We start from the raw sequence: 27,261 nt of genomic DNA on the forward strand, positions 1-27,261 counted from the left end.
AGTAACTAGTTTCCATGTATTTTAGCATTATTTTTTTCAGAAATATTAACATTGTTTAATGCTTTGACGTGGGGGGGGGGTTGACCACGAAATACTTTGTAAATGTCCTTATCAACTAATACTTTCCAACTAAAGTATGTGTAAACAGTACGCAGTTGTTTTGAATCTTTTTCTGCATATAATACAACAAATTACAATGATGTAATTTTCATGATTACGTAAGTTTAATTTGTAGTTTATTGAATTCACTTAAGGTTTCTTATTAAATTGACAGTACTGGACAATTTTTACATTCTTTGTAGTACAATTAGATATTGGTTACTATGTTTTTTACTAGACAAACTTCCAACATATTTTTTTCTAATAGTTTATTCTTTTATACTCTGATATATAACTTCTTAAATTATATTAACAAAAATGTGATCTGATTGGTAATGTGTTTATAAGTATCAATGCCAAGATTGGATTTGATAATTCCAAATAATTTTAAAGTTGAGTTCATGAGTCAATTAAAGCTCGACCACCATGAAAAACCTGGAATCACTCGAAAACCATTTCGTCCTGGTGTGAGATTTCTAAGAAGTGCGCACCCACGATTCCGCCCGCAGGATTTGTACCCAGAACCTGTCTATCTTGCACGTGAATGCTTAATCTCTAAACCACTGATCTGGCATCCATTAAGAACAGTCAACGGATAGGAAAACTATAAGATCATCAATCCTATTCTCAACAAACTATATTTTCATTCTATACTATTCATTAAAATAATATTCAACATCGATTACTCCTTGATGAGTATAGAGAATAGACTTCTGAACAATCCATAACCAATATGTCACATGGAATTGAATTGGTTTGATCTCAATTCAACTAGTAACCAAATTAAAACAATCACACACCTTTCCTACTTTTTTTTTAAATTCACTAATATTATCCAATATTACTTATTAACAATCATCATATTATATAATTGAGTATTATGAAACATCCCACGTCTTATTTTTTTTTGTTTCTAATGGGATCGGTTAACTACTAGATAAAAAGTAAATAAAATATGATAATTAAAAAGGAAAATTAAATCTGATGTGATAAATGGTGATTACATGAATCACATTGTGTTAATGCATTCGGTTTTTTTTCTTTCTTTTGTTCAACACTCAATGAATTCATTTGTAGTAGAGGAAAGTAAGATATAGACTAATAATATTTGGTGATATTAATAGTAATAAGGGGTTTAAATAATTTTTTTCTGGTTAGCGTTTTTTTAGCGAGTTGGTCGCTAAACCCATGCCCAACCCTCCTCCTTTACCCGGGCTTGGAACCGGCAGCAGACCCTGAAGGGGCTACAGGCGTCACAAGACAAGCCCTCATATGGAATCCTGAAAGCCAAAGGAGAAGAGGAAGACCAAAGAACACATTACGCCGAGAAATGGAGACAGACATGAGAAGAATGAACAAAAATTGGATAGAATTAGAAAGGAAGAGCCAGGACAGAGTGGGTTGGAGAAAGCTGGTCGGCGACCTATGCTCGATTGGGAGTAACAGGCGTAAGTAAGTAAGTTATAGTAGAAATAAAGTTTCATATGAATATCGTTGAAACGTCAGCTTTTCTTACTGTAAAAACAAAGGCAACAATGATAGTGTAAAGAATAAAACACTGTAAATAGTATGATTTCAAAAATATATAACTAGATTAGTTAAAGGAGAATAAGTAAGGAGTTATGATTATTTAGGTTTCATTGAATTCGGTAACAATAATGTAACAGTTTGGTAGTTATATTGACTATTTACATCTACGAACCGCCATTAATAGAGGTCAACGGACTATTATGAATACAATTCAATTCTGTAAATATTTAATCCAAATATATGCATTATCATGATACCAAGCGATTGATAGCCATTGCTAAAAATCTCTGAATCTATGTTTCATGCCAGTTGGCATTCAACAATAATGAATAATTCTATAAAGTAAAAATTAGTGTAACTCTCAAAGATGTTCGTACCGAGCCTTAAGGAAAGAGACTGAGTTGCTGTAATATTAAAATCTTGATACTGAATGGGAATTGAGTATTAAATATTGTGGTGTTCATTCATACATACTAGATGTTTAGGATTAGAATCGATCAATGTCTTTTGGCAAATGTGTATCCTGTGCGAATTAACTCGATATTACCAGTAAGTCACAAACATTGTAGGTAGAGACGGAGGGTGGACTCAGTAGTCAACTGATAATGCAGTAGAGTCGGTAGCGAACGAATGAATGAACGTTAACTCTTGCATCAAGGTTCACTCGACTAAGGTATCCTAAATAGGACGAAACGTGAGTCCTAGATTCCACTATTAGCCATCATCTGCCTATAATTTAGAGTTGGTTTACTTTTAATCTCCTATAAACTTTGTGAATCAGAATAACTTTGATTAATACAAAAGGATCGGTCAGTTTAAGTATCTCAGTTTTACAGGAAGTTAATTGTAGCCTAGATAAGTCAATCGTTTCTTAAGTTCAAGTTCGAAAACATCTACTGATATTTTCAAAGTTCTATCAGCACCAATCACCCGTAATAATCATTACGAGACTTTGGCTTCGATGTGTTTGTGCATTGTCCTTAAACATCTGACATTAAAATTGTAGTTACCCATCCCCTGAAGTATCAAGTAGGAACACGTCTATGTGATTCTAATGAATAAATGCTAAGTAAAGAGAATGCTTCTACAAACTCGTCAATGACTATTACCAAGTGTCCAGCACTTAGTTCCATTACAATGCCAATTGAGAGAATTCAGAGCAGCACACTGATCAATTTTATATCGATTTGAAATTTTAAAATGCATTCGAATACACAAATTCATTAAATTTACAATGATTCAAACAGAGTTATTAAAACGATGAACATTGAACTCATCATCAATACTAAAATAAATTGACGAATAACTTTCCAAGATCGTCAGTCAGTCAGTCAGCTACAACGTAGGACCAGGCACATACATGCATCGGTCCAAGTTGCCACACATCATTAGCATAACAAGATGAACACCAAATTCATAAAACCAGTTACTTCATTGGTATTAATATTATAAAACAAAGATTGTGTATAAGGATATAATACAGGAAGAAAGAATTAGTTGGTAGGAAGGAAGATATAAGGTAATTTTATTCACACAGTTGTAAGGGAAGACAAAGAGTGTATGCACTGACGCCATTGTGATTGATTCTTAGCCATGTCACCCAGAGTCTCCAACCATTGGTTACGATAGTCACGTGGATCCCCAAGATTGAATTCAAATTGAATACACTGACTACATTTGATTTTACTACATATGAAACTATACTACTTTTCATATCATTTTATTCAGTAACAATTTATGTTTAACTATTTTCTACAACCTAATTCTTATAAAGAATAGTCATAAATTAAATTTAGTTGTATATAAATTTTTGATAGCAGGAATTCATTTATATAAAAGTTCACAAATCTTCAAATTACACAAAATAGATGTACCAATTGACGCCATTATCTAGGCATGAATACCTACTATTAGATGATAACAACAAACCTGTATTTCAGATATATACATTTATATTACATTGATTGATTTGGAATATATATTAAAGAAATTTATTTAATCAATGTTCGATATCCATATGATTACACATATAGGCTTATCTCTTAAATACCTGGGAAGCATCGTTGATAAACAAGGAGGATCGGATGCAGATGTAAAGGCAAGGATTGGCAAAGCAAGGGCAGCATTTCTACAATTGAAGAACATATGGAACTCAAAACAACTGTCCACCAAATTCAAAGTCAGAATCTTCAATACGAACGTCAAGAAAGTTCTACTGTACGGAGCTGAAACGTGGAGAACTACTACATCCATCGTCATGAAGGTACAAGTATTTATAAACAATTGTCTACGCAAAATACTCAACATTCACTGGCCGGATACTATCTGTAACAGCGTTTTATGGGAGAGGACAAACCAGCTTCCAGCTGAAGAGGAAATTAGGAAAAGACGTTGGAAGTGGATCGAACATACATTACGAAAATCACCAAGCTGTATCATGCAGCAAGCCCTAACTTGGAATCCGGAAGGGAAGTGGAAAAGAGGAAGGCCAAAGAATACATTACGTAGGGAAATAGAAGCAGATATGAAAAGGATGAATAACAACTGGAAAGAATTGGAAAGGATTGAGCAGGACAGAGTTGGATGGAGAATGCTGGTGAGTGGCCTATGCTCCTCTACGAGGGGTAAAAGGCGTAAGTAAGTAATTTATCTCTTAAATGGTGAAAATGAAATTCATCACTTCAGTTTAGTCTAGTTTTTCAAATATGTTTAAACTGAATAAGTGATTTCAATTGATGTATTGAAATTATGATTACATGAAAACAAAGTACTTGTATAATTGAGTGTGAACTATTGTACAAATAAAAATTGGAGACATCGCACTTCGAGTGAAAGATTGGTTAATAAAACCAATAGTTACACATGTGTTTAAATCTTAAATATCCTATTGATTCACGGTTTAGAAGGTCCTAGGTTAGATTCCAATGGGAGAGTAGGGCAAGCGCAATTCTGATCAGTGCTATACTGGAATAAAAAGATCATTTACTGCTTTCAGTTTTCAATAGTAATCTGAATTAGATAGGTTTGATTCATTGAAGAAAATCAACAATCTTCTCAATCTTCATTCAGTTTTCATCACTCTTAGTAATTTACACTGATAATATTCATCGTAAAAGTCTATTTACGTACATTTTGTTGTTGTTATTCCATACATTTGATCCTATCTTAGTACTACGTAAACTGATTATTAGTTTCAAGCAAACAATTATTCAATCTGTATTTTGATTGTAAGATGAAACGTAATCACTAATTATTTGCTATACAATACTTTTTTTCATATCTCTCACCAATGATCAGATAAATTCTAATTGTACTTCCCCTATCCTAAACTATTCTATAGGTGACTTGCTTACTATTAGGGTTTTCCACAATAGGTATATGATTTTATCATGTGAAGTCATAAATATTTAATACTGAGAAGTGTTTCGTGACGAGTTGTTTTATACTCTAAATAGTTAAATTACAGTCATATAAAATACCCATTTTATGAATACATCAACTATCTACCTAAATACGTGGGATAAGTTGTAAACTTACTCACCTATGAGATGATATGGCAGGATAATAATAATCTCTGAATGACTTGTATGAGACTGCAAGCTTATTGTATGTTTGCTTAAAAGTAGAAATCCCTGATTTTAAAAGGCGTCAACCACAATGAAAAGATTATAAATATATATACTGAAATTTGACCCCAGATTAAAAGATTAACGATGGTGAAGAAAATACAAGGTGAGAAGCTGAATAAATATAAGAGGGATAGTGGACAGGGATATATTCTGTCCCACACTTCTATTTTAAAGTATTAGAAAAAAGTAATTCCATGACATAGACTACATTCATTAGGACGATACACTGTCTCGATAAGAGATCATAGATTGATGAATATATCTGAGTTTTCTTGCTAACTGCTTGGTTGTTTTCCTTGCTACACCTATAACACTGCATGACAAACAGTCAGTCAGTCAGCTACAACGTAGGACCAGGCACATATATGCATCGGTCCAAGTTGCCATACCTCGTTAGCACAACAAGATGAACACCGGATTCATAGAAGTAGTTAATTTAGTGGTGGTAATATATAAAAGCATGACAAACAACAATCGACTATATAGTTCTCAAGGTACTAAATTTCTGGGATGCTATAATACCAAACTCTGTGGTTTATAATAATAATTTAACCTTTGTGTCAGTAACATAAGTGGGAATTAGAGTGTTGATACTAACTATAACAGACTGACTTGATCACTGATCAAGACAACTATGTTTGCATGTTGGGAGAAAATAACCATTAGTTACTAGGACTTGCGCTATTGAGCCAAAAAATCAAGCTTCATTAGTCAGTCTGGAGGTAAATTTTAACGGTGTATGGTGATTTTGAAAACCTGTAAATTGGCAAATCACCATCTGATATATATATATATATATCCATTCATACGCTTTTTGAGAGACTATACGACACATCTCTAGAACAGTGTCTCGGTGGGTTTAAATTGCAAAAACGTTAACCTTGATTCTATCAGTGGTACACACTACATAGATTAATGTTGTGATTTGAGAAGCAACATTAGTTGTAAGTCTACGACCAGCTAAGAAGACCGATAGACTTAATAGAACATAATCAACCCTAATCATCTGTCATGCTCGTTGCATTCTCAGATTATTCGATGATGCTATGATGAACCGATGAAATTAAGGATGCTAAGTTTTGGATTTTGATGCGAAATTCATTCATCCATATAGTCAAATAGCAGTTTGGCATCAGTGTCAGTTTGTGATGAAAACCGTTACTTTAAATCCTAACCCCTAACTCTAACTAATTTATAACTCTCTCTGACCTTAGTATGTAGGTGAGCTGTCTCAAGATCTCTATTGACCCGCTCAAAAATCATCCACAAATTATAGTCTACGCGATTATTTGTGTATGTCTATACTGAACAAAGCGAACTGTATCAGTTTGTTGGAAGTTCAAATATCCACCATGACTGACAAAAAGTTACTACATGCAAGGATAGCTCTGTTTTTTTTAGTGAGGAAAACAAAGTTCAGTGGTGTTTTTACTCATCCGTTTTACAACTAATTTGATTTGAAGTTACATTTTCTCACATATTGCCACTAAATAAATATCATACTCCAAGAGATGAATTGATGTGCATGAGTGAAATACATTTGGATACACTTTCCATAATTTCTCCGGAGTTCGTCTCATTATAGATATATTCCCCCCCTAATAAGTGCGTAGTAACCAGTGTCCTGTATGTTTCACCTGATTTAAAATCTATCAATCAAGTGCTTTAATTTGACTGGTTGTGTTAGTAACTTGGCATGAAATTACTAATCAAACTAGAACAAAATCAATGAATTAAAATCTTATTTTATTAACACAACTTACCTGTGTCGTTTGATTGATTAATAATATTGACGATGTACAAGAATGAAACATTGAACCAGCAACAGACTTTACAACTCCTTCAGCTAATTTAAGTAATGGAATATTAGGTAGTTCATCATTATCTTTTTCTAATTCATGATTTTGATTTGCTGTATTATATGCCATATTGAATACAAGTTGATGTAGTATACCAAAAATCATTATTGTTAGTTGACGATGTGCTACAGTTAAATCTTTAAGTATACTTTAAAGAGAATTAGAAGAAATAAACAACAGAAAAACAAACATTAACTTTGGAAGTATACCATTCGGCATAACATTTTATTATTGTTAACATATATCACCTTCTCATAATCAATGATGCAGGTTGAAAAGAAGGTAAACAATCTATAACTAATCAGATATCTATCCATCGACTCTGATAAGCATTCCAACAATGTTAGGCTAGGTATTGACATAAATCAGTTATAAAGTAACACAATGAATTTTAAAGGGAGATCAACAGATACTAAATATCATAGTACTACCACCACTCAAGTCATTTGAAAGACTACATATTTTTGTCAAAGTATAATTTTATTTTATTTTATTTAAACACATAAATATTGGTACAAAGGGGTACCAGATATATTTGCGCCACACAAATCTCATTCGATTTGTGTGAGGTCTATGATGCTTCCCGAGTGCCCAAACCGAAACAGGTGGTTTTCTTAGGGGGCCACACCCAGAGCCTTTGACTGAAAGATCTGATCCACAAGGCAGTGGAGCATCGTAAGGAGATGCAGTCCCATGGTAGCCAGTGACCAACGATTGATTCATTCTTCATTAGTTCTCGTGGGATACTGGAGCCCATGTGCACCATTGGTTTGGAATGAGGGTTTTCCAACTCTCCTAGGTGGACCCTCCGTGTCCACCAACCCGGTTAAAGCGCCGAACATTTGCTTTTCATCCTCTCAATCTCGTAAACAACACTATCGCCACGGGGAGGCAGTGAGTAGGACTTCCCTAGCAGAGGTTGTATACGCGTGGCCGTGTGAGAGCATTTCGAGAGGGAGAGTGGACTTTCCATACTATCGGCCGTACCAGGGCATTTCGGGGCTAAAACTGAAAGGCAGTCGCCTGCCGGAACCCGAATAGTAGACTATGCCATCTGCTCATGATACATGAATATAAAACAGTGATAATAAAACTTCAAACAATTAGTCGTTTTGATAAATCTTGATAATCCAATGAGAAGATGAAGATTATCAGAATTATGCGATATATGTGCGCAATATATATTTCAAACAATCTGGTCATAACTATACATGATAAAGAAACTATATATGAAAAATAACAGGTCAACTGAACAAATTAAAAGGTAAGTGGAAACAAAGGTAGTAATAATAGAGTTCACAATGTGAAACAATGTTGAAAAATAAATCGATATCATCAGGTTAGGTTAAAGGTAAGAACAAATAGTTTTTGAACACATATATGGGAATTCAGTTTTCGCATAGTCGAGGCTTCAATAAACTTTAGTATATACACCCTTGAAAAATTTTGTACGAAATTACAAAGGCTGATATGATATCAACAATGTGACCGGTCTTAACCAAATATTTCGCCATGGAGGAAGAAGAAATTTATTGCGTGAATAACATATAATTCTGATAATAAAACTTAATTGACAAATAATATGATTCAAGAAGAAAGAATTAATTTCTGAGTTAAACATATGCAAGAATTCACAATTGATTGATCACTAGGTGGTGATCAATGTCATGCGTGTCACGAGTGCCAAGTAGCACGAAACCCGGATCCAGGGTTTCCTGTTGACCACCTCCAACCACCATCTTATACACAAGAATTTCTAAACTTAGGATTTTAGGGAATATGAAGAACGAGAGGATCTGTAAGATTATGACTAATTCCAAACCATTTCGCTTAACATTTCCAAATATCGGTCATAATAATTGTTAAATCCTAAGATTAAAATCGGTACATTTCAATAAGTAAAAATCAGCAGTCCATGACTTCATGGACAGATACAACGAATCAATTTGGAAATAATCAGCTTCATTTCAACCCAATCATAAGCCAACCAACATCGTTTATTGAAGTTGGCGGTTGTCGGGCGTGCACAATACATGTCCCAGCCATATCAGGCAATACAGATTCCCAATTTTATCAACTAATTCGCCTTCTTATCAACTTAACGGATACCAATTTTGATAAAATTATCATAATCCTCATCATTGTATAAAACTCACTTTTGGAAAACTTGTACACGTTCTACATCCACTGGAGTCAATTGATAGATTTGTTTTATTGAACCATATGAAAATAATAAATTAACAGTATTGGATTGCTGAGTTGTATCAATATTCGTGATAACTATAGCACGTTTAAGTAAATCATCTAATTGTTCTATACATTCTTTATTGGTATGATGTTCATTCTTGTCATGACTATTTGGATTTGTTTCATTTAATGATGAAGTATTCAAGGGTTCATTTATATCTAGATGTAAATTCTCTGTAGACTTGGTAGATATTTTAATATTATTACTTATTTCTAAATTAGATGAATCTTGAAGATGTATTGTAGATGTTTTACGTATTGTTTTCAATTGATTATTGTCATTTAATGGTTGTTGTGTTAATAAAGCAGTACGTAGAAGTTGTTTTTCACCTTTTAAACCAATTAAACCATTTGGTATATTGAATAAAACACGTTTAGCAACTGTTGCTACAGTATGAATATTATAATCTTTCCAATCGATTACTTGATCAGATGCAAAACGTTGTAGGATATGCTGTAAAAGAAAAAAAAATTGAAAAATTAATTTCAATGATAGATGAAGAGTTCAGTGAGATTGAAGTTTATTTATTTAAACACATATATATTGGTACAAAAGGGCACCAGTTACATATGCGCCACACAAAATAATGAGAATGGGAGGAGAAAGGGGGAAGATGTGTATATATATAAAAGAAGAAAAAAAAAGGATGAAAAAAAGGAGAAGAGTAATGATGGGGGGAACTGAAATGTACAACCAAAAGAACTCTCTCAGTTAAGAAAGTTATAACCACTCTTCGTGAAAAAATTAAAAGAAGGTTACAGCAGGCTCGCCACTGGCTTCTATTCTGAGCCATATCTGATAACGTCTCTAGCCACTGTGTTGCACCATCTCTCGGACCCCAGCCACGGAGTCGTGAAGGACCAACAGAAGCTAGCCCTTTGCAGCTTTCTTTCATACCACGACACCATGTCATACACTGACAACCTCTCCGCTTTTTCCAACCAGTCCCAGAGTCGGCAAATAATGCACGACGTGGAAGCCTCTGGGACGACATTCGTAGAACATGTCCAAGCCACCGAAGTCGGTGTTTCAAGATGGTGACACCAATTGAATTATCGTCTCTGCGCCCGAGCACACGATGCCGAACCTCTGCATTACTAACATGGTGTTGCCACTGAATGTCAGCAATCCTTCGGAGACAACGATGATCGAACACAGAGAGTCGTGTGAGATTGAAGTACAATAGTTATGCTTAAATAGTATTTTCAATTTGGTTTATCTTAATAAGAGTTAGAATAATAGATTCAGTGATATGAATGAAGTTCTGGTACAATAGAGGATCAAAAAGTGTGCTACATAAATAAAGTGATAATTTTATGAAAAGATAAAAGAGAGAAGAGTAATAACAACTAGTAATTGGTATATAATTCCTATTTGAACATTAAAATTAAAACACGAAGTTCAGCGAAGGGATCTCTGTTTCCAACGAATTTATTAACAAGCAAGGACCATATGACGATGAAGGAACTCAATGGGTTCTTAAGTTACATCCGCCAAGCTTGCGCTAGTGAAATATGAGATCAATTTTCTCGAAAGCTGTATCGAAAGTAATGATTATCCTAAACTCTTCTGGAAGGCACTAAGACGAAACCACATTCATCCCAATGCAAAAACTCTCAAATGTCATACAACGAATATTTTATCATTGTCCAATTAAAAACAAAAATTAAAAAATTTTTCATGTCAGTTGAGAACGATTAACTCACTTTTATGAGGTGATAAAGTATTGATTTAAACTAGAAATATTAAGCATCAAGCTTAAACTCAATGATTCAAGTGTTCTGCAATCTTACATAGGTCTTTAGTTCGACCTCCGATGGAGTCATTGACACTTATACTGAATAGATTCATACTAGAACAAAACAAATGTCCATTACTTTTTGAGTTTCTGTGTTATACTAAATAAAGTCTGTCTATGATACAAAGTTACAAATGTAACAGTCTTCACAACCTTACGTTCTGGCAATAAATATGTTGTCACTTAATGTTTTTGACATCAAGTTAAAGTTGGAAGGATGAAATAGGGAAATTCAGTGACGTTAAGACTATGAAATACACCACCGATAAAAATGAATTTGAATGAAAGGAATCAATGATGTATCCTATCTACAGACTGATGTATACATTACTGCTTATTATTCAGTGTAAACATTTACATTAGTATTGTATTTAACGTAAATAGTTAACAGTACCAATTTCATCATTAATCACTTTATCTATAATACGTCTATAATCATCTCTTTCCACTTTTCTATAAATCAGTTCCATCTATAATCTCTTTGTGCCATTACTATTAATTATTACCAGTAGTATGATTAATAATAATAATAATAATAGAAATCATTCATTTAGTGCAGACTCAGTAGACTAAATATTAGGCGGTTGCTGATGGACTGAAGGTAACAGATTCGATCTCCAGTGAATGGGTCATAAATATTTACTGCCGATGATTTCTATATTAGGACGAAACACCTGTCCTGGTTTTCAGTGACTGCTTATTACAGTCGATTCGTGTTGTAAAATTGTTAATTCAACAAAGTTTACAAATCCGTAAACTAATGATAACCATATGGTGTTTTTTGAAAGGTAATTCCGTCGGCTCTAGTGAGAAGCGCTAACTAGAAGAGTTCAGTTATATCGAGAGTTAGACAACTATCAACCACTGACACTGGATGATGGTCGCTGTTTGTCGTGAGTGAATTGGAATTAGAGATACAAATCTTCAGGTTTCAACTCAAAAGTCTGAAAGTTAAGAGTTTCCCACCAGCTTTGAAGGTCCTGAGTTTTAACCTCAATGAAGTCGTATATGTGCATTGTTAAGGAATTCCTTACTGAGATGAACCAATAATGAAATTCTTTTACTATGATTCATCAGTAAACATCACGTGAAAATGAGAGCTAACTCTCAGGTAAAGAATTTCCCCGAATTCGCATTTAATTTAGAATATTTAACTGATGAAATTTATGTGATGAACATGAAATAGTTAAAAAAACGTCTGCTCTAAAATAGTGAAGTTTAGATATCCAGATTGATTTTAGTAAACTGTTTCTACTTAAAATTAGATTAATCATTAGTCCTTATGAAAGGTTCTATATAGGATCAACCTGAGCAAAGTTTATATTAAATCCTGTGTTCTATTGAAATGATAAATCAGTCTCTCGTTAATACTAAGTTTTACAGAGGATTGAGTCAGTCATTTAGTCAGCTACAACATAGTACCAGGCACATATATGCATCGGTCTAAGTTACCATACTTCAATAGCACAACAAGACAAACACTAAATTCATAAAAGTAGTTAATTTAATGGTGGTAATATATAAAAGAAAGATTGTATATAATGACATAGTACAGGCCTGCTTCAGTTTGGGCACCTGGGCAGTATCACAGCCCTCACACAAATCAAATGAGATTTGTGCGGAGCATATGTATCTGGTGCTTCCTTGTACCAATATTTATGTGTTTAAATATAATAATAATAATACATAGTACAGGATGAAAGAAAAATATGAGGCAATTTTAATCCCATAGTTTAAAGAAAGAAAGAGAGTGTATACACCTACGCCATTGTGATTGATTCTGAGCCATGTCACCCGAAGTCACTAACCATTGGTTACGATAGTCACGCGGATCTCAACCAAATAGTCTGCATCTACTAACATGGTTCAGACTACACATTAAATGAAGACAGAGAACATCATCTTCAATATGCTTAACTTCAAAACAATTCACATCAGCTAAAATCATCCTCAAGTAGAAATCACTTACAAAGTAACTAATTACTTGCTTACGTCTGTTACCCCTTGTGAGGGATCATAAGTCACCCACAAATTAACTAATGAGTGTACCAAAAAAACGTTAGATTGTATATTATCTACATGACTTATAATGACTGTATCAAATTAGACCTCGTTAATGTTTTTATATTTTGATAGACTGGAAACAAAAAATTAAAAAAACAAACATGATAAATTAAACAGTAGGACTCATATTGTTTACTTAAAATTGTCCTTAAAAACGGTCAACTAAGGCCATTAAGAAGGAAATAAACATGATAACCAGTAATAAATGGATTAGCATCAAACTGCTAATCAATAGATGGATAGATTTTGATTGAATTACCCAAATTTTTTATGTGTAGGAAGGTTAGAGTGAAATCAGATCTCAAATTCGCTTTGGTTTTGTCAGTTTAATGTACATAGCTTATTAGAAAATATTATGATATTGACAAGATTTTCAGTATTTTCATAGTTGAAATCATGAGTCAATTGAAGCTAGACCACCATGGAAAACCTGGAAGCACTGGATGGCCGTTTCATCCTATTATGGGACTCCTCAGTGGCAGTGCGCATCCACGATCCACGATTTTCAGTGTCAATTTCAAAATTGTCTATGATAAATGATTAGACGTTTAATAATACTACTTACTTTTATTTGAGCAATGTTTCCAGGTCGTCGAAATAAATCTTTTGCATAAACACCTTCTTGTGCTAAATATAGAAATAAATTGAATACAGGAATAGGTATAACACATTCTTCAATGAATTCGTTAACATTTTCTTCATTATTAGTAGTTTGTATTGTTTTATTGATTGGACTTAATAGATCTTGTTGAAGGGCTTGTGTAGATACAGGATTAGTTGGTTTATTAGGAATAATAGTTGTTGTTTGCCAGTCATTATTATTAATTGTAGTTTTCTGTTGATTTGATGATTTTATACTCCATTGAAATGGGCAATGAGCAATCCAACGTGTGATAAATTTTGAACATTGTAAACTAATCGATTTTTCAGTAGAATTTATATCATTTGTATCATTCATTGAAACACATGTTACTGTTGATGTCGGTAGGGTTGTTGTCGTTGGATTAGTAGTAACAATACTAGTAGTACATGGATGAGTTAAACTGTATCGATAAGATGAAGTTGTCACGTCAAACATCTTAATATCACTTAGCTATTCATTTAGAAAAAAAAATTGGAAAGAAATGTTTACCGTGGTTAGTTTAAAAAATTGCTTTTCAGTTAATATGGAATAAGTATAAATAAGGAAAATATTTTCAGTCAGTCAGTCAGTCAGCTACAAGGTAGGACCAGGCACATATATGAATAGGTTCAAGTCGCCATACCTCATTAGGACAACAAGATGAACACCGAATTCATAGAAGTAGTTACGTTTTATTTAAAAATGACTGTACAGGTGAAAATTTAAAATGCATCAAATTCTTCATTTCATATCAACGCAATCTTAATTTTTGTAGAGATCAATTTAACTTGTAAGCTGTATCTGTCACTAGTCGTCACTGATGCATTTCATACATATTAGGAATGAAAATATCTTCACCGATTGCGTTCATTAATCGTCATGTTGCTGATTGATAGTTGATTGAAGTTGAACCAGTGGATACTGACTAATTGTTTTTAATAGACAAGTGTTCACCTCAAAAACTGGTGGTTTTGCGTTCAATCCTTGGTGGGTTTGCGGGTGCACATCTATTAGGAGTAGAATACTAAGATGAAGTAGTCATCTTATGTTCCTTTTTTCTGAACAGTACGTGAAATGAGATCAAACTGTAATGAAAACATCTTAGATGTTTTTAATATCTCAAGTCAAATATTGGTTGTAATAGTCATTCCATTATCACTATTATATTGTAGGAACTCCATAGTTTAAGTGTACGCTTTTGTTGAGGTAGCGTAACTTTAGTCCAGAGAACTAGAACATAAATAAAGAAAGAAACTAACAGAAAAGAGAATAAAAGGAAGAAAGGAAAGAATGATGGAATGTCTAGATTTCAGCATAACGATTCAGTAGTTACCACTAGAAAAGTTCTAATAAGTTAATATTTTTTTAACCGGTCCTGCTATTCTGATAATTTTATTCTACTGAGAGAAAAAAGGAAAGCAACCTTACTTAATTACTTACTTACGCAAGCAGTTAGCAAGAAAACCCAAATATATTTATTAATCTATGATCTCTTATCGAGACAGTGTATCGTCCTAATGAATGTAGTCTATGTCATGGAATTACTTTTTTCTAATACTTTAAAATAGAAGTGTGGGACAGAATATATCCCTGTCCACTATCCCTCTTATATTTATTCAGCTTCTCACCTTGTATTTTCTTCACCATCGTTAATCTTTTAATCTGGGGTCAAATTTCAGTATATATATTTATAATCTTTTCATTGTGGTTGACGCCTTTTAAAATCAGGGATTTCTACTTTTAAGCAAACATACAATAAGCTTGCAGTCTCATACAAGTCATTCAGAGATTATTATTATCCTGCCATATCATCTCATAGGTGAGTAAGTTTACAACTTATCCCACGTATTTAGGTAGATAGTTGATGTATTCATAAAATGGGTATTTTATATGACTGTAATTTAACTATTTAGAGTATAAAACAACTCGTCACGAAACACTTCTCAGTATTAAATATTTATGACTTCACATGATAAAATCATATACCTATTGTGGAAAACCCTAATAGTAAGCAAGTCACCTATAGAATAGTTTAGGATAGGGGAAGTACAATTAGAATTTATCTGATCATTGGTGAGAGATATGAAAAAAAGTATTGTATAGCAAATAATTAGTGATTACGTTTCATCTTACAATCAAAATACAGATTGAATAATTGTTTGCTTGAAACTAATAATCAGTTTACGTAGTACTAAGATAGGATCAAATGTATGGAATAACAACAACAAAATGTACGTAAATAGACTTTTACGATGAATATTATCAGTGTAAATTACTAAGAGTGATGAAAACTGAATGAAGATTGAGAAGATTGTTGATTTTCTTCAATGAATCAAACCTATCTAATTCAGATTACTATTGAAAACTGAAAGCAGTAAATGATCTTTTTATTCCAGTATAGCACTGATCAGAATTGCGCTTGCCCTACTCTCCCATTGGAATCTAACCTAGGACCTTCTAAACCGTGAATCAATAGGATATTTAAGATTTAAACACATGTGTAACTATTGGTTTTATTAACCAATCTTTCACTCGAAGTGCGATGTCTCCAATTTTTATTTGTACAATAGTTCACACTCAATTATACAAGTACTTTGTTTTCATGTAATCATAATTTCAATACATCAATTGAAATCACTTATTCAGTTTAAACATATTTGAAAAACTAGACTAAACTGAAGTGATGAATTTCATTTTCACCATTTAAGAGATAAATTACTTACTTACGCCTTTTACCCCTCGTAGAGGAGCATAGGCCACTCACCAGCATTCTCCATCCAACTCTGTCCTGCTCAATCCTTTCCAATTCTTTCCAGTTGTTATTCATCCTTTTCATATCTGCTTCTATTTCCCTACGTAATGTATTCTTTGGCCTTCCTCTTTTCCACTTCCCTTCCGGATTCCAAGTTAGGGCTTGCTGCATGATACAGCTTGGTGATTTTCGTAATGTATGTTCGATCCACTTCCAACGTCTTTTCCTAATTTCCTCTTCAGCTGGAAGCTGGTTTGTCCTCTCCCATAAAACGCTGTTACAGATAGTATCCGGCCAGTGAATGTTGAGTATTTTGCGTAGACAATTGTTTATAAATACTTGTACCTTCATGACGATGGATGTAGTAGTTCTCCACGTTTCAGCTCCGTACAGTAGAACTTTCTTGAAGTTCGTATTGAAGATTCTCACCCCGCCTGTAGCTCTTCTAGAGTTACTGCCGGTCCCAAGCCCGGGCAAAGGAGGAGGGTTGGGCATGGGGTTAGCGACCCCATCCCGTAGAAAAGCTAACTCGCTAAAAAAACGCTAACCAGATAAAATAATTCAAACCATTTAAACTCTGCCCTGGGAGTTGGAGGAATAATTATGACGCCTCATGATGAAAGCCGAAATTTTTCGGAAGTCACGAGGCCGATGCACCTTCTAACAACCAGAGCAACACTTTTTATAGGTACATGGGAGACAGGGAAGACCAGTCAAACAGCAATGGAAATGAGGAGATACAATAGAATGAAACCTACATGTCTGAAATTTTCTCATGTGGATAATCAAACATTCCCGAAATACTTATTTGATTCAAAGAAACTGTTATAAATAAAAAAATATTTAGAAAGGGTTTTGTGGAGATTTCAAAAAAATATTTCTCAATTATTCAATTGACCATCTTATAATGTTACTTTTTTCTTCATCTATTGGTATATTTTTGTCTATAGATCAAACCTAGTCATACTATTTAGATAACTTAGTCATTCATTGAAACACATTGAATCTAAGCCTTATATACATCGATATAAATATTGAATTAGATAGGAAAAGAAAACTGGTAAATATGTAGAGATACTAACACAGATGGAAGAAAACTGAAATATATATATACATATATATCAACTACATTTTAGGGTTGGGTTTATTAGCGTAAATATCACAATCCAGTAATTTTCGAAAGACTCCTAACACTACTACTGTTATTATTACTACTTCTAGTACACTACGTAAGAGGTGAATAAAAGGTCAATAAAATAATCTATTCAATGTTTCATACAATAAAAATACATAACACAAATCAGTCTATATCAGTGAATAAGGCATAAGGAAGAAAGATAGAAAATGAAACTATCGACTTATGTCTTATATTATAAGGGAACCTTATGAAAGATGTGGCGGAAAAATTGTGTATGTGTGTGTGTGTAAATGTACATAGGTGAGCGTTTATTTTTGGTAAATGTAACTAGTGGTAATTAGGATAGAGAAAAGAGCTAAGATATTAGATATTCGGTTATGTAATGAAAAATTAAGTTTTTTTCTAATCATAAGTAGTTATATCTCCATTCTGTTTAAACTTAGGGTGCAGTGACACTAATAAAACGTTTTCTTGAAAAGAAAATGATTTCCATAAAGGTTATTCCAACTTGTTGACAGTTATTTGTTATCAGAGAATTGATATCAACTAAACTGGATAATAATGAACAATTATTTCATCTTGAATCGAGACTCATCAGAAGTTCACACAGTACTGATGACAACATGAAAGTTAATAATTTCAGGTCATATGACGATGAAGACATTCACTTTTTCGACCATATTGTCAGAATCCAATAGTCTATAATAATATATTATTATCCGATAAAATAATCGTTTGAATTAAATCTAACCTATTATTTGAGAAAGTTAATTAAGTTTATTTATTTATTTATTTAAACACATAAATATTGGTACAAAGGAGCACCAGATATATTTGCGCCACACAAATCTCATTCGATTTGTGTGAGGTCTATGATGCTTCCCAGGTGCCCAGACTGAAGCAGGTGGTTTTCTTAGGGGGCCACACCCAGAGCCTTTGACATAAAGATCTGATCCACAAGGCAGTGGAGCATCGTGAGGAGATGCAGCCCCGTGGTAGCCGGTGACCAACGATTGATTCATTCTCCATTAGTTCTCTCGGGATACTGGAGCCCATGTGCACCATTGGTTTGGAATGAGGGTTTTCCAACTACCCCAGGTGGAGTCGCAGTGTCCCTCAACCCGGTTGAAGCGCCGGGTATTCGCTTTTCGTCCTCTCAATTTGGTAAACAACACCCCCGCCACGAGAAGGCAGTGAGTAGGATTTCCCTGGCAGAGGCTATATACGCGCGGCCATGTGAGAGCATTTCGGGAGGGAGAGCGAACTCTCCCCACTCTTGGCCTTACCAGGGCATTTGGGGGCTGTTATGTATATTTCTTAATACTCATCACACAGACAGTTTTACTGAATTCCAATTCTCTAAAATGTATTTGAAAGCATTTTTTTATATTACAGTTTAATGTTCATGATTGATTCATTTCCATAGTTGAAAGCGTCAGTCAATTGAAGCTAGACCACCATGGAAAACCTGGAAGTACTGGACGGCCGATTCATTTCCATTAGAAATTATAGTAACTATTCATACACTTCGAAATGATTCAAAAGGCATACAACTTAACAACATGTGTAAAAGAATGTTTACAATACTCAACAATAAATAGATTCTATACCTTACTGGCATACGATAAGTTTTATAAACCAATATGTACAGTTACTTTCATTTAATTCATAAAATTACATTATGAACTTTGATCATTATGAATGATATATGTTGATATTCTAATGGAAAACATTTAAGCATTTCGTATGTATGACTTGGCTTAATTAGCTTTTACACTTAGATTCCTTGACAGCTTAAATATTTTATACACCTTTGAAATAAATTGACTAATATGTGATATAAATTGAATGGAGAAAATAATAAATTTATTCAGAAGGGGTTTTGGGGAGATTTAGTATTTTCATAGTTGAAAGCCAGAGTCAATTGAAGCTAGACCACCAAGGAAAACCTGGAAGCACTGGACGGCCGTTTCGCCCTATTATAGGACTCCTCAGCAGTGCGCATCCACGAAATGGAGTTTGACATAAACACCATCGGATGCCGGTTCAGTGGTCTATCGGTTAAGTGCTCTGGCGCGAGACTGGTAGGTCCTGGGTTCGAATCTCGCGAGGCGGGGTCGTGGATGCGCACTGCTGATGAGTCCCACAACAGGACGAAACGGCCGTCCAGTGCTTCCAGGTTTTCTTTGGTAGTCTAGCTTCAATTGACTTACGCTTCCAACTATGAAAATAAATTTATTGTATTACATACAGATGAAGTAGAAACAATACATAAATATTGGTCCCACAACTTAATAGAAATACAAAGCAATTAGTCCCTTTGCTAAATTTCGATAGTGTAATAGTGATATTGAAAAGAGAAAACAAAGCAATAATATTCTGCTCCTGTTGTTGGGATGGCTTCCGAGAACTACGATGGAGCCTCCACAGACCCTAGAAGAGCCAAAAAGTTCCATCCAGTCAGAACGCGATGGGGCTTTCTAGAATATCAACGTGGCATGCTACTATTGTTCAGTAGCATAACATGCCTCTTTGTGGAGTGGTTGAATTACAATGGTGATTTAACAAATGCTAATATCTATAAATATCCATGATTTTCTGTACATTTTGATTTTGGTCAAACAATCACTTTTTAAAGTCTTCTTTTGTCATCTCATTTGAGATTTGAGAGGGTCCCACCGTTCGAGTGCTCAAGTTATACGCGGTATATTAAGAATCTAAGCTCTAGATATAACACATGTATACACTATTAATTCCTATTAACAGTTTAACTATATGATTAACTAATAATAATAATAATTCTGAACATCATGATAAATATTTAACAGTAACAAGTTATTTAAATTAAAATTTTCTATACAGGAATCTTTTAAATAAGCTTGGACTGGACAACTTGTATATTTCGTTTTAAGATCCACAAGAATATTGCTTTATTATCCATCATGAGATTACTAATTCAATTTGTAGTTGTCTGAACTATCCTGTTGTTGATATTGTGACTGAAATTTGGTCAGTCTTAATTGCGATTTATTCATCTTGTGTGGATTGCCATGGGATAGCTATAAAACCATTGGTTTATGTAAGATAGTTGGAATGTGACTAACAGTGGAATCTAGGACGTGTGTTTCATTCATTTCGGTACATCTTAACTGGATTTAAACGTCAGCACATCAGTTACTGAGTTCACAAAACCATTCACTTTTGCTGACTTAAAGTGAAAAGTAAAAGGTTCTAACCCCGAAGCGAACATCAGTTCTGAGATAAAGGTACATCCCCAAATAAAACGAAACTGCTGTCCTGGATTTCATTGCTAACCACATTCCATATACTGTATATTAGATAAATAAATTTAATATAACCAAAGAAAACATGTTTGTATAACTGGTTGTCACATTTCTAGACGATAACCAAATCAATATTCATTACTTCACTGTTAAGTGAATCACTTTATAATCTGATATTCAAAAAGATCTATCATAGTTCGCCTCCAACATGTTGTTGTTATTTTTCAAGATGGAATAATGTATTGCTTAAACATAGTGGTACTTCAACTATTCGAAATCTCTACAAAATAATGAGATAAGTTATTTAGAAATGACATCATTATTGGCATCACTATCTACACGACTAGCATAGGTAGCACTTTTCGGAGTTACTCGGTTTCCTCTTCTCTGTTTACTAGCTGTGTATACTTGAATGACAGTGAGTTTGATATTTTACTCCCTTAAGGTCATGAATCTGATATATATGGAAGTTCGTCTTCTATTTTCTGACATTTCACTCAGCAGTTTATTTTTATATCATAGACTAGTAACTATGCACATCTCTGATTTTCAACCTTACACTTTTTCTGTCTAATTTGAAATAAATCAACATGAAGGTGTTCAAAATACAGAAAACATCCTCAAAGGAGAAATCAATTACAATTCAAAATACCTGATATGGATTCACGTAAAAAATGACAAATTTTTAGTACTACGGAAAATATTAAATACAAATAACATTTAAAGTAATTTTCATTGTCTAAAAGTTAAATAATCCGGAAAGGAAGCGAAAAGAGGGAGGCCAAAAGACATATTACGCCGAGAAATAGAAGCAGATATGAAAAGGATGAATAACAACTGAAAAGAACTAGAAAGAATTGCCCATGACAGAGTTAAATCGAGAATGCTGGTGGACGGCCTATGCTCCTTCACGAGGGGTAACAGGCGTAAATAAGTAAGTAAGTCTCTGATTCACTGTATACAAAATAGATTATACAATCAACTTGTATAAATAAATTTCATATACCGTTCAGAGACAATATCAGTCAGTCACAACGTAGAACTTCGTACGTACGTACATTATTTGGAGTTGCCATACCACATTAGCACAGAGATGAAGTTGTCAGTTGAAATCCCATAGTCGTAGAAGTAGTAAGAGTATTAGCATTATGTGAAAGATTAGAATTTGAAGATGTTATTGAAGGAGTATAATACAGTGAAATAAATTTGGAAAGAGAAAAAGGATAGGGACATGAGGAATTCAGAGGATTAGAATTTGGTATAATACAAAGAGTGGATACACCTTCGCCATTGCAAACGATTTTGAGCCATGTCATTCAAGGTCTCTAACCATCGGTTGCTATCATCTCGCGAATCTCAACCAGGCACAATATATAGTGAATGAAATTTCTTCCCATATCATTTACATAGACAAACAATCTGTTATATTAATACATTTTTTTGTTTTACATCACAAGTTTCTGATACATTAAAACAAATACCTATTTTAAACATTGTTAACATTTATTTGCCCCCAAATGCCCTGGTACGGTCGAGAGTAGGGTGAGTTCGCTCTCCCTCTCCAAATGCTCTCACATGGCCACGCATATATAGCCTATGCCAGGGAAGACCTACACACTGCCTTCTCGTGGCGGGGGTGTCGTTTACGAAATTGAAAGGTCGAAAAGCGTAAGTAAGGCGTAAGTAAGTAAGCAAATATTAAATAAAATCACTTTTCAGGATTGAATATTTAATCTAAACTAAATCTTATTCCAAAAAACACATTACGTCGGGAAATAGAAGCAGATATGAAAAGGATGAATAACAACTGGAAAGAACTGGAAAGGATTGCCCAGGACAGAGTTGGATGGAGAATGCTGGTGAGTGGCCTACGCTCCTCCACGAGGGGTAACAGGCATAAGTAAGTAAGTAAAGTAAGCAAAAGTTAAATAAAATCACTTTTCAGGATTGAATATTTAATCTAAACTAAATCTTATTCCAATATATCTCTAATCAATATTTTAGAAATAGCAAACTTACTAGATTTTTATTATTATCAAGCATATCTGTACAAGAAATACAAACTGACATGGCTTCTGGTTGTGTTGTTTGAATGTTTCGACTTTCTTCAGTTGTTAATTGTTGATAGTTTGGAGTTGTTGATGATGATAAATAGTCTTGCTTCTGAATAGATTGATTATTTAAACAAGTTACAACGGATTCATGACATATAATACAATTTTTATTATTAAGAATTTTTTTTGTATTATCTTGTACAAGATTAGTTGTATATGAATATGGATAATTATCAGTAGAAATACATGTGAAAAATCTTCGAAATAATGACATACTCTTTCCACATCTCCATTCAATTAATTTTTGAATGGTTTAGCAAGATAATGAAAGTGCTAAATAAATAAACAAACAAACAGAAAAACAGGTTAACAGATTGATTGGAAAAGTTTTGTAAAGATTAGTTTTACTTGAAGGTTATATTCGTCGTAGGTTAATCTCAGTTGACGTAACTCTGTAAATCAAAGAATATTAAACGGCTTGTTTGTCTTAGTATGATACTCATCAGCAGTGTTCGAATACAAGACATTCAGGTCTCTCAGAGGACTACGGGAAAAAAGGATACTAAAGCGAAGAAGCTATCTGTTGCCCCCTTGTGTTTAGTATCATCCTTACTGAGATACGCCTGTGACAAATATTACCTGTATATCATTATTGTTCGCTTAATGATCCATAAAAAATTATTTCGATTTGATGGGTGGAAAGATTTTTCCACACTTAGACTCACTGATATCAGACTGAATCTGTAGATTCACTTCAGTTAGAAACAACCAGAATAGGAGTATTTTTAGATCACACAAAAATTAGGTAACTCAAAGATAAACATAAAACTGTGCTCCGTCATTGCTTTTTATTGACATTGTTATCGAAGCTCGTTTTTGAGCACTTCGAGGATAGACATTACTTACTTACGCCTGTTACTCCTCGTCAAGAAGCAAAGGCCAATCACCAACGTTCTCCAGCCAACTCTGTTCTGAACAATCCTTTCCAGTTGTTTCCAGTTTCTATTAATCTTTTTCATGTCTGCTTACAAATACCGACGCAATTTGTTCCTTGGTCTTCCTTTTTTCCATTTCCGTTCACGAGTTTAAGTTAAAGCTTGCCTTCTGATGCAATATGATGATTTCAGTGATGTATGTCCGTTATAATCCCAGCGTCGTTTGTTGATTTTCTTTTCAGATGGAAGCTGGTTTGTTCTCTCCCTCAGTGGGCTGCTTCTGATGGTAATCGGTCAACGGACATTCAGTATCTTGAGTAGACAGTTATTTATAAATGCTTGTACTATTTGAAAATGGTTGTAGTAGTTCTCCAAGTTCCAGCTTCGTACAGTAGAACTGTCTTGACGTTCGTATTGAAGATTCTCGCTTTGATATTGGCTGACAGCTGTTTTTAGTTCTGTATTTTCCTCAACTGTAGGAATGCTGCCATTACTTTACCAATCCTTAACTTCACATCTGCGTCATACCCTCCTTGTTCATTGATGATGCTCTCTGGATATGTGGAAGTTTCAAAATCTCCCAGAGCTTTTCCATCTCTGTCTGTAGCTCTTCCGGGATTACTGCCGGTTCAGAGCCCGAGTAAAGAAGGAGGGTTGAACATGGGATTAGAAACCTCATCCTGAAGAAAACCACCTCGCTGAAAAACGCTCACCAGAATAATGAAAAGAATTGACATTAGAAGGTACTAAAACTTCTTGGTGAATTTGGGTAACTGAGCTTATGGATAAATAAGGCTAGTATTAAATAGTAATTAAACAGCCTACTGAAAACTACTTACTTACGCCTGTTACCCCTCATCGAGGAGCATAGGCCACTCACCAGCATTCTCCATCCAACTCTGTCCTGAGCCTTTCCTTTCCAGTTCTTTCCAGTTGCTATTCATCCTTTTCATATCTGCTTCTATTTTCCGGCGTAGTGTGTTCTTTGGCCTTCCTCTTTTCCGCTTCCCTTCCGGATTCCAAGTTAGGGATTGAGTCGTGATGCACATTGGTGATTTCCTTAATGTATGCCCGATCCACTTCCAACGTCTTTTCCTAATTTCCTCTTCAGATGGAAGCTGGTTTGTCCTCTCCCATAAAACGCTGTAGCTGATAGAATCCGGCCAATGGATGTTGAGTATTTTGCGTAGACAACTATTTATAAATAGTTGTATCTTCCTGATGATGGTCGTAGTAGTTCTCCACATTTCAGCTCCGTACAGTAGGACTGTCTTGACGTTCGTATTAAAGATTCTGACCTTGAAATTGGTTGAGAGTTGTTTTGAGTTCCATATGTTCTCCAATTGTAAAAATGCTGCCCTTGCTTTGCTAATCCTCGCCTTTACATCTGCATCCGATCCTCCTTGATTATCAACGATGCTCCCCAGGTACTTGAATGTTTCCACCTCTTCCAGAGTTTCACCATCAAGTGTGATTGGGTTGGTGTTCTCCGTGTTGCATTTGAGAATCTTGCTTTTTCCTTTGTGAATGTGGAGGCCTATCGATGCGGAGGCTGCTGCTACATTTGCTGTCTTCATCTGCATTTGTTCGTGTGTATGAGAGAGGAGGGCTAGGTCATCTGCGAAGTCCAAATCATCTAATTGAGTCTGAGCTGTCCATTGTATTCCGCATTTCCCGTCAGATGTCGAATTCTTCATAATCCAGTCAATCACTGGAAGGAAGAGGAATGGGAAGAGTAGACAGCCTTGTCTGACTCCGGTCCTTACTGGAAATGCATCTGTCAGCTGTCCTCCATGCATGACTTTGCACTGTAGTCCATCGTATGAGTTTTGGATAATGTTGACAATCTTTTCAGGAACTCCATAGTGTCGAAGAAGTTTCCATAATGTTCTCCTGTCCACGCTGTCAAACGCCTTCTCATAGTCAATGAAGTTGATGTATAGTGATGAGTTCCACTTGACTGATTGTTCAACGATGATCCGTAGTGTCGCAATCTGGTCTGTGCATGACCTATCCTTACGGAATCCAGCCTGTTGATCCCTAAGTTCGGCGTCTACTGCGTCTTTCATCCGATTCAGCAGCACTCTGTTGAAAACTTTTCCTGGTACTGATAACAAACTGATGCCTCTGTAGTTTTCACATTTGCTCAGATCTCCTTTCTTTGGTACCTTGATGAGATATCCTTCTTTCCAGTCCATTGGCACTTGTTCCTCTTCCCAAATCTTCTTGAATAGAAGGCGAAGCATGTTTGCAGTTATTTCAATGTCTAACTTCAGTGCTTCTGCTGGTATATTGTCAGGTCCTGCCGCCTTCCCACTTTTGATTTGTCTGATGGCCATCTTGACTTCTTCGACCGTTGGTGGAGTGACATCTATTGGAAGGTCTGTGTGGGCTGCTTCGATGTTCAGTGGGTTCAATGGGGCTGGTCTATTCAGTAGTTCCTCGAAGTATTCTGCCCATCTTTTCCTCTGTTCTTGAATCTCAGTGATTGTCTTTCCTTCTTTATCCTTGACTGGTCTCTCTGGTTTGCTATATCTTCCTGCCAATTTCCTCGTTATATCATATAGTTGTCTCATATTTCCTTCTCTTGCTGCTTTTTCTGAGGTCTTTGCTAGTTCTCCCATGTATTTCTGCTTGTCAGCTTTGATGCCTTTCTTTACTTCCTTGTTTGCTTCTGCGTACTCTGCTTGTGTCTTGACTGTCTCTGCTGGTGTTCGACTGTTGTTAATTGCTGTCTTCTTGTTCTTCCTTTCTTCAATCGTGTCCAGAGTTCCCATAGAGATTCATTTCTTATGATGATGTTTCTTGCTACCCAGAACCTCCTGATACGTTGAACTTAGTGCTTCTTTGGTCTCTTTCCAGTTGTCCTCCATCGTAGTTTCTTGTTGTTTCAGTAGATCCTGTAAAGCTTGGAACCTATTGTTGAGAGTTATCTTGAATTCTCTGAGCTTGTCAGTATCTCGAAGGAAGGCTATATTGAACCTTTGTAATTCTGTTCCTCCAGTTGTCCGGTGTTTCTTTAGGTTCAGTTTTATCTTGGCCACAACCAGATGGTGATCTGAAGCTATGTCACCTCCTCTCCTGGTTCTCACATCTTCCATTGTCCTTCGGAATTTTTTGTTGATAAAAATATGACCTATCTGGTTCTCTGTGTTGTGGTCCGGAGAGATGCATGTAGCTTTGTGTGTGCGCTTGTGTGGGAATATTGTGCCGCCTATAACCAATTTGTTGAATGCACATAGGTTTGCA

At 34.8% G+C, this 27,261-nt stretch overlaps 1 protein-coding gene across 1 annotated transcript in view; it reads right to left on the reverse strand.

Annotated features, from left to right (window-relative positions):
• Smp_165530 (hypothetical protein) overlaps positions 1 to 23,093 on the reverse strand; it is a gene marked incomplete at both ends in the record, with an annotated part of 32,831 nt that extends 9,738 nt beyond the window's left edge. Inside the window, 4 exons of the mRNA XM_018792542.1 lie at positions 7,022 to 7,254; positions 9,293 to 9,818; positions 13,793 to 14,320; positions 23,043 to 23,093. Of these exons, the coding sequence (XP_018644007.1) occupies positions 7,022 to 7,254; positions 9,293 to 9,818; positions 13,793 to 14,320; positions 23,043 to 23,093 (1,338 nt within the window). The remainder of the gene's footprint in view (positions 1 to 7,021; positions 7,255 to 9,292; positions 9,819 to 13,792; positions 14,321 to 23,042) is intronic.
• Between the last annotated feature and the right edge of the window lie 4,168 nt (positions 23,094 to 27,261).

This window comes from Schistosoma mansoni (genome assembly GCF_000237925.1).
Source record: "Schistosoma mansoni, WGS project CABG00000000 data, supercontig 0252, strain Puerto Rico, whole genome shotgun sequence".
Lineage (NCBI taxonomy): Eukaryota > Metazoa > Platyhelminthes > Trematoda > Strigeidida > Schistosomatidae > Schistosoma > Schistosoma mansoni.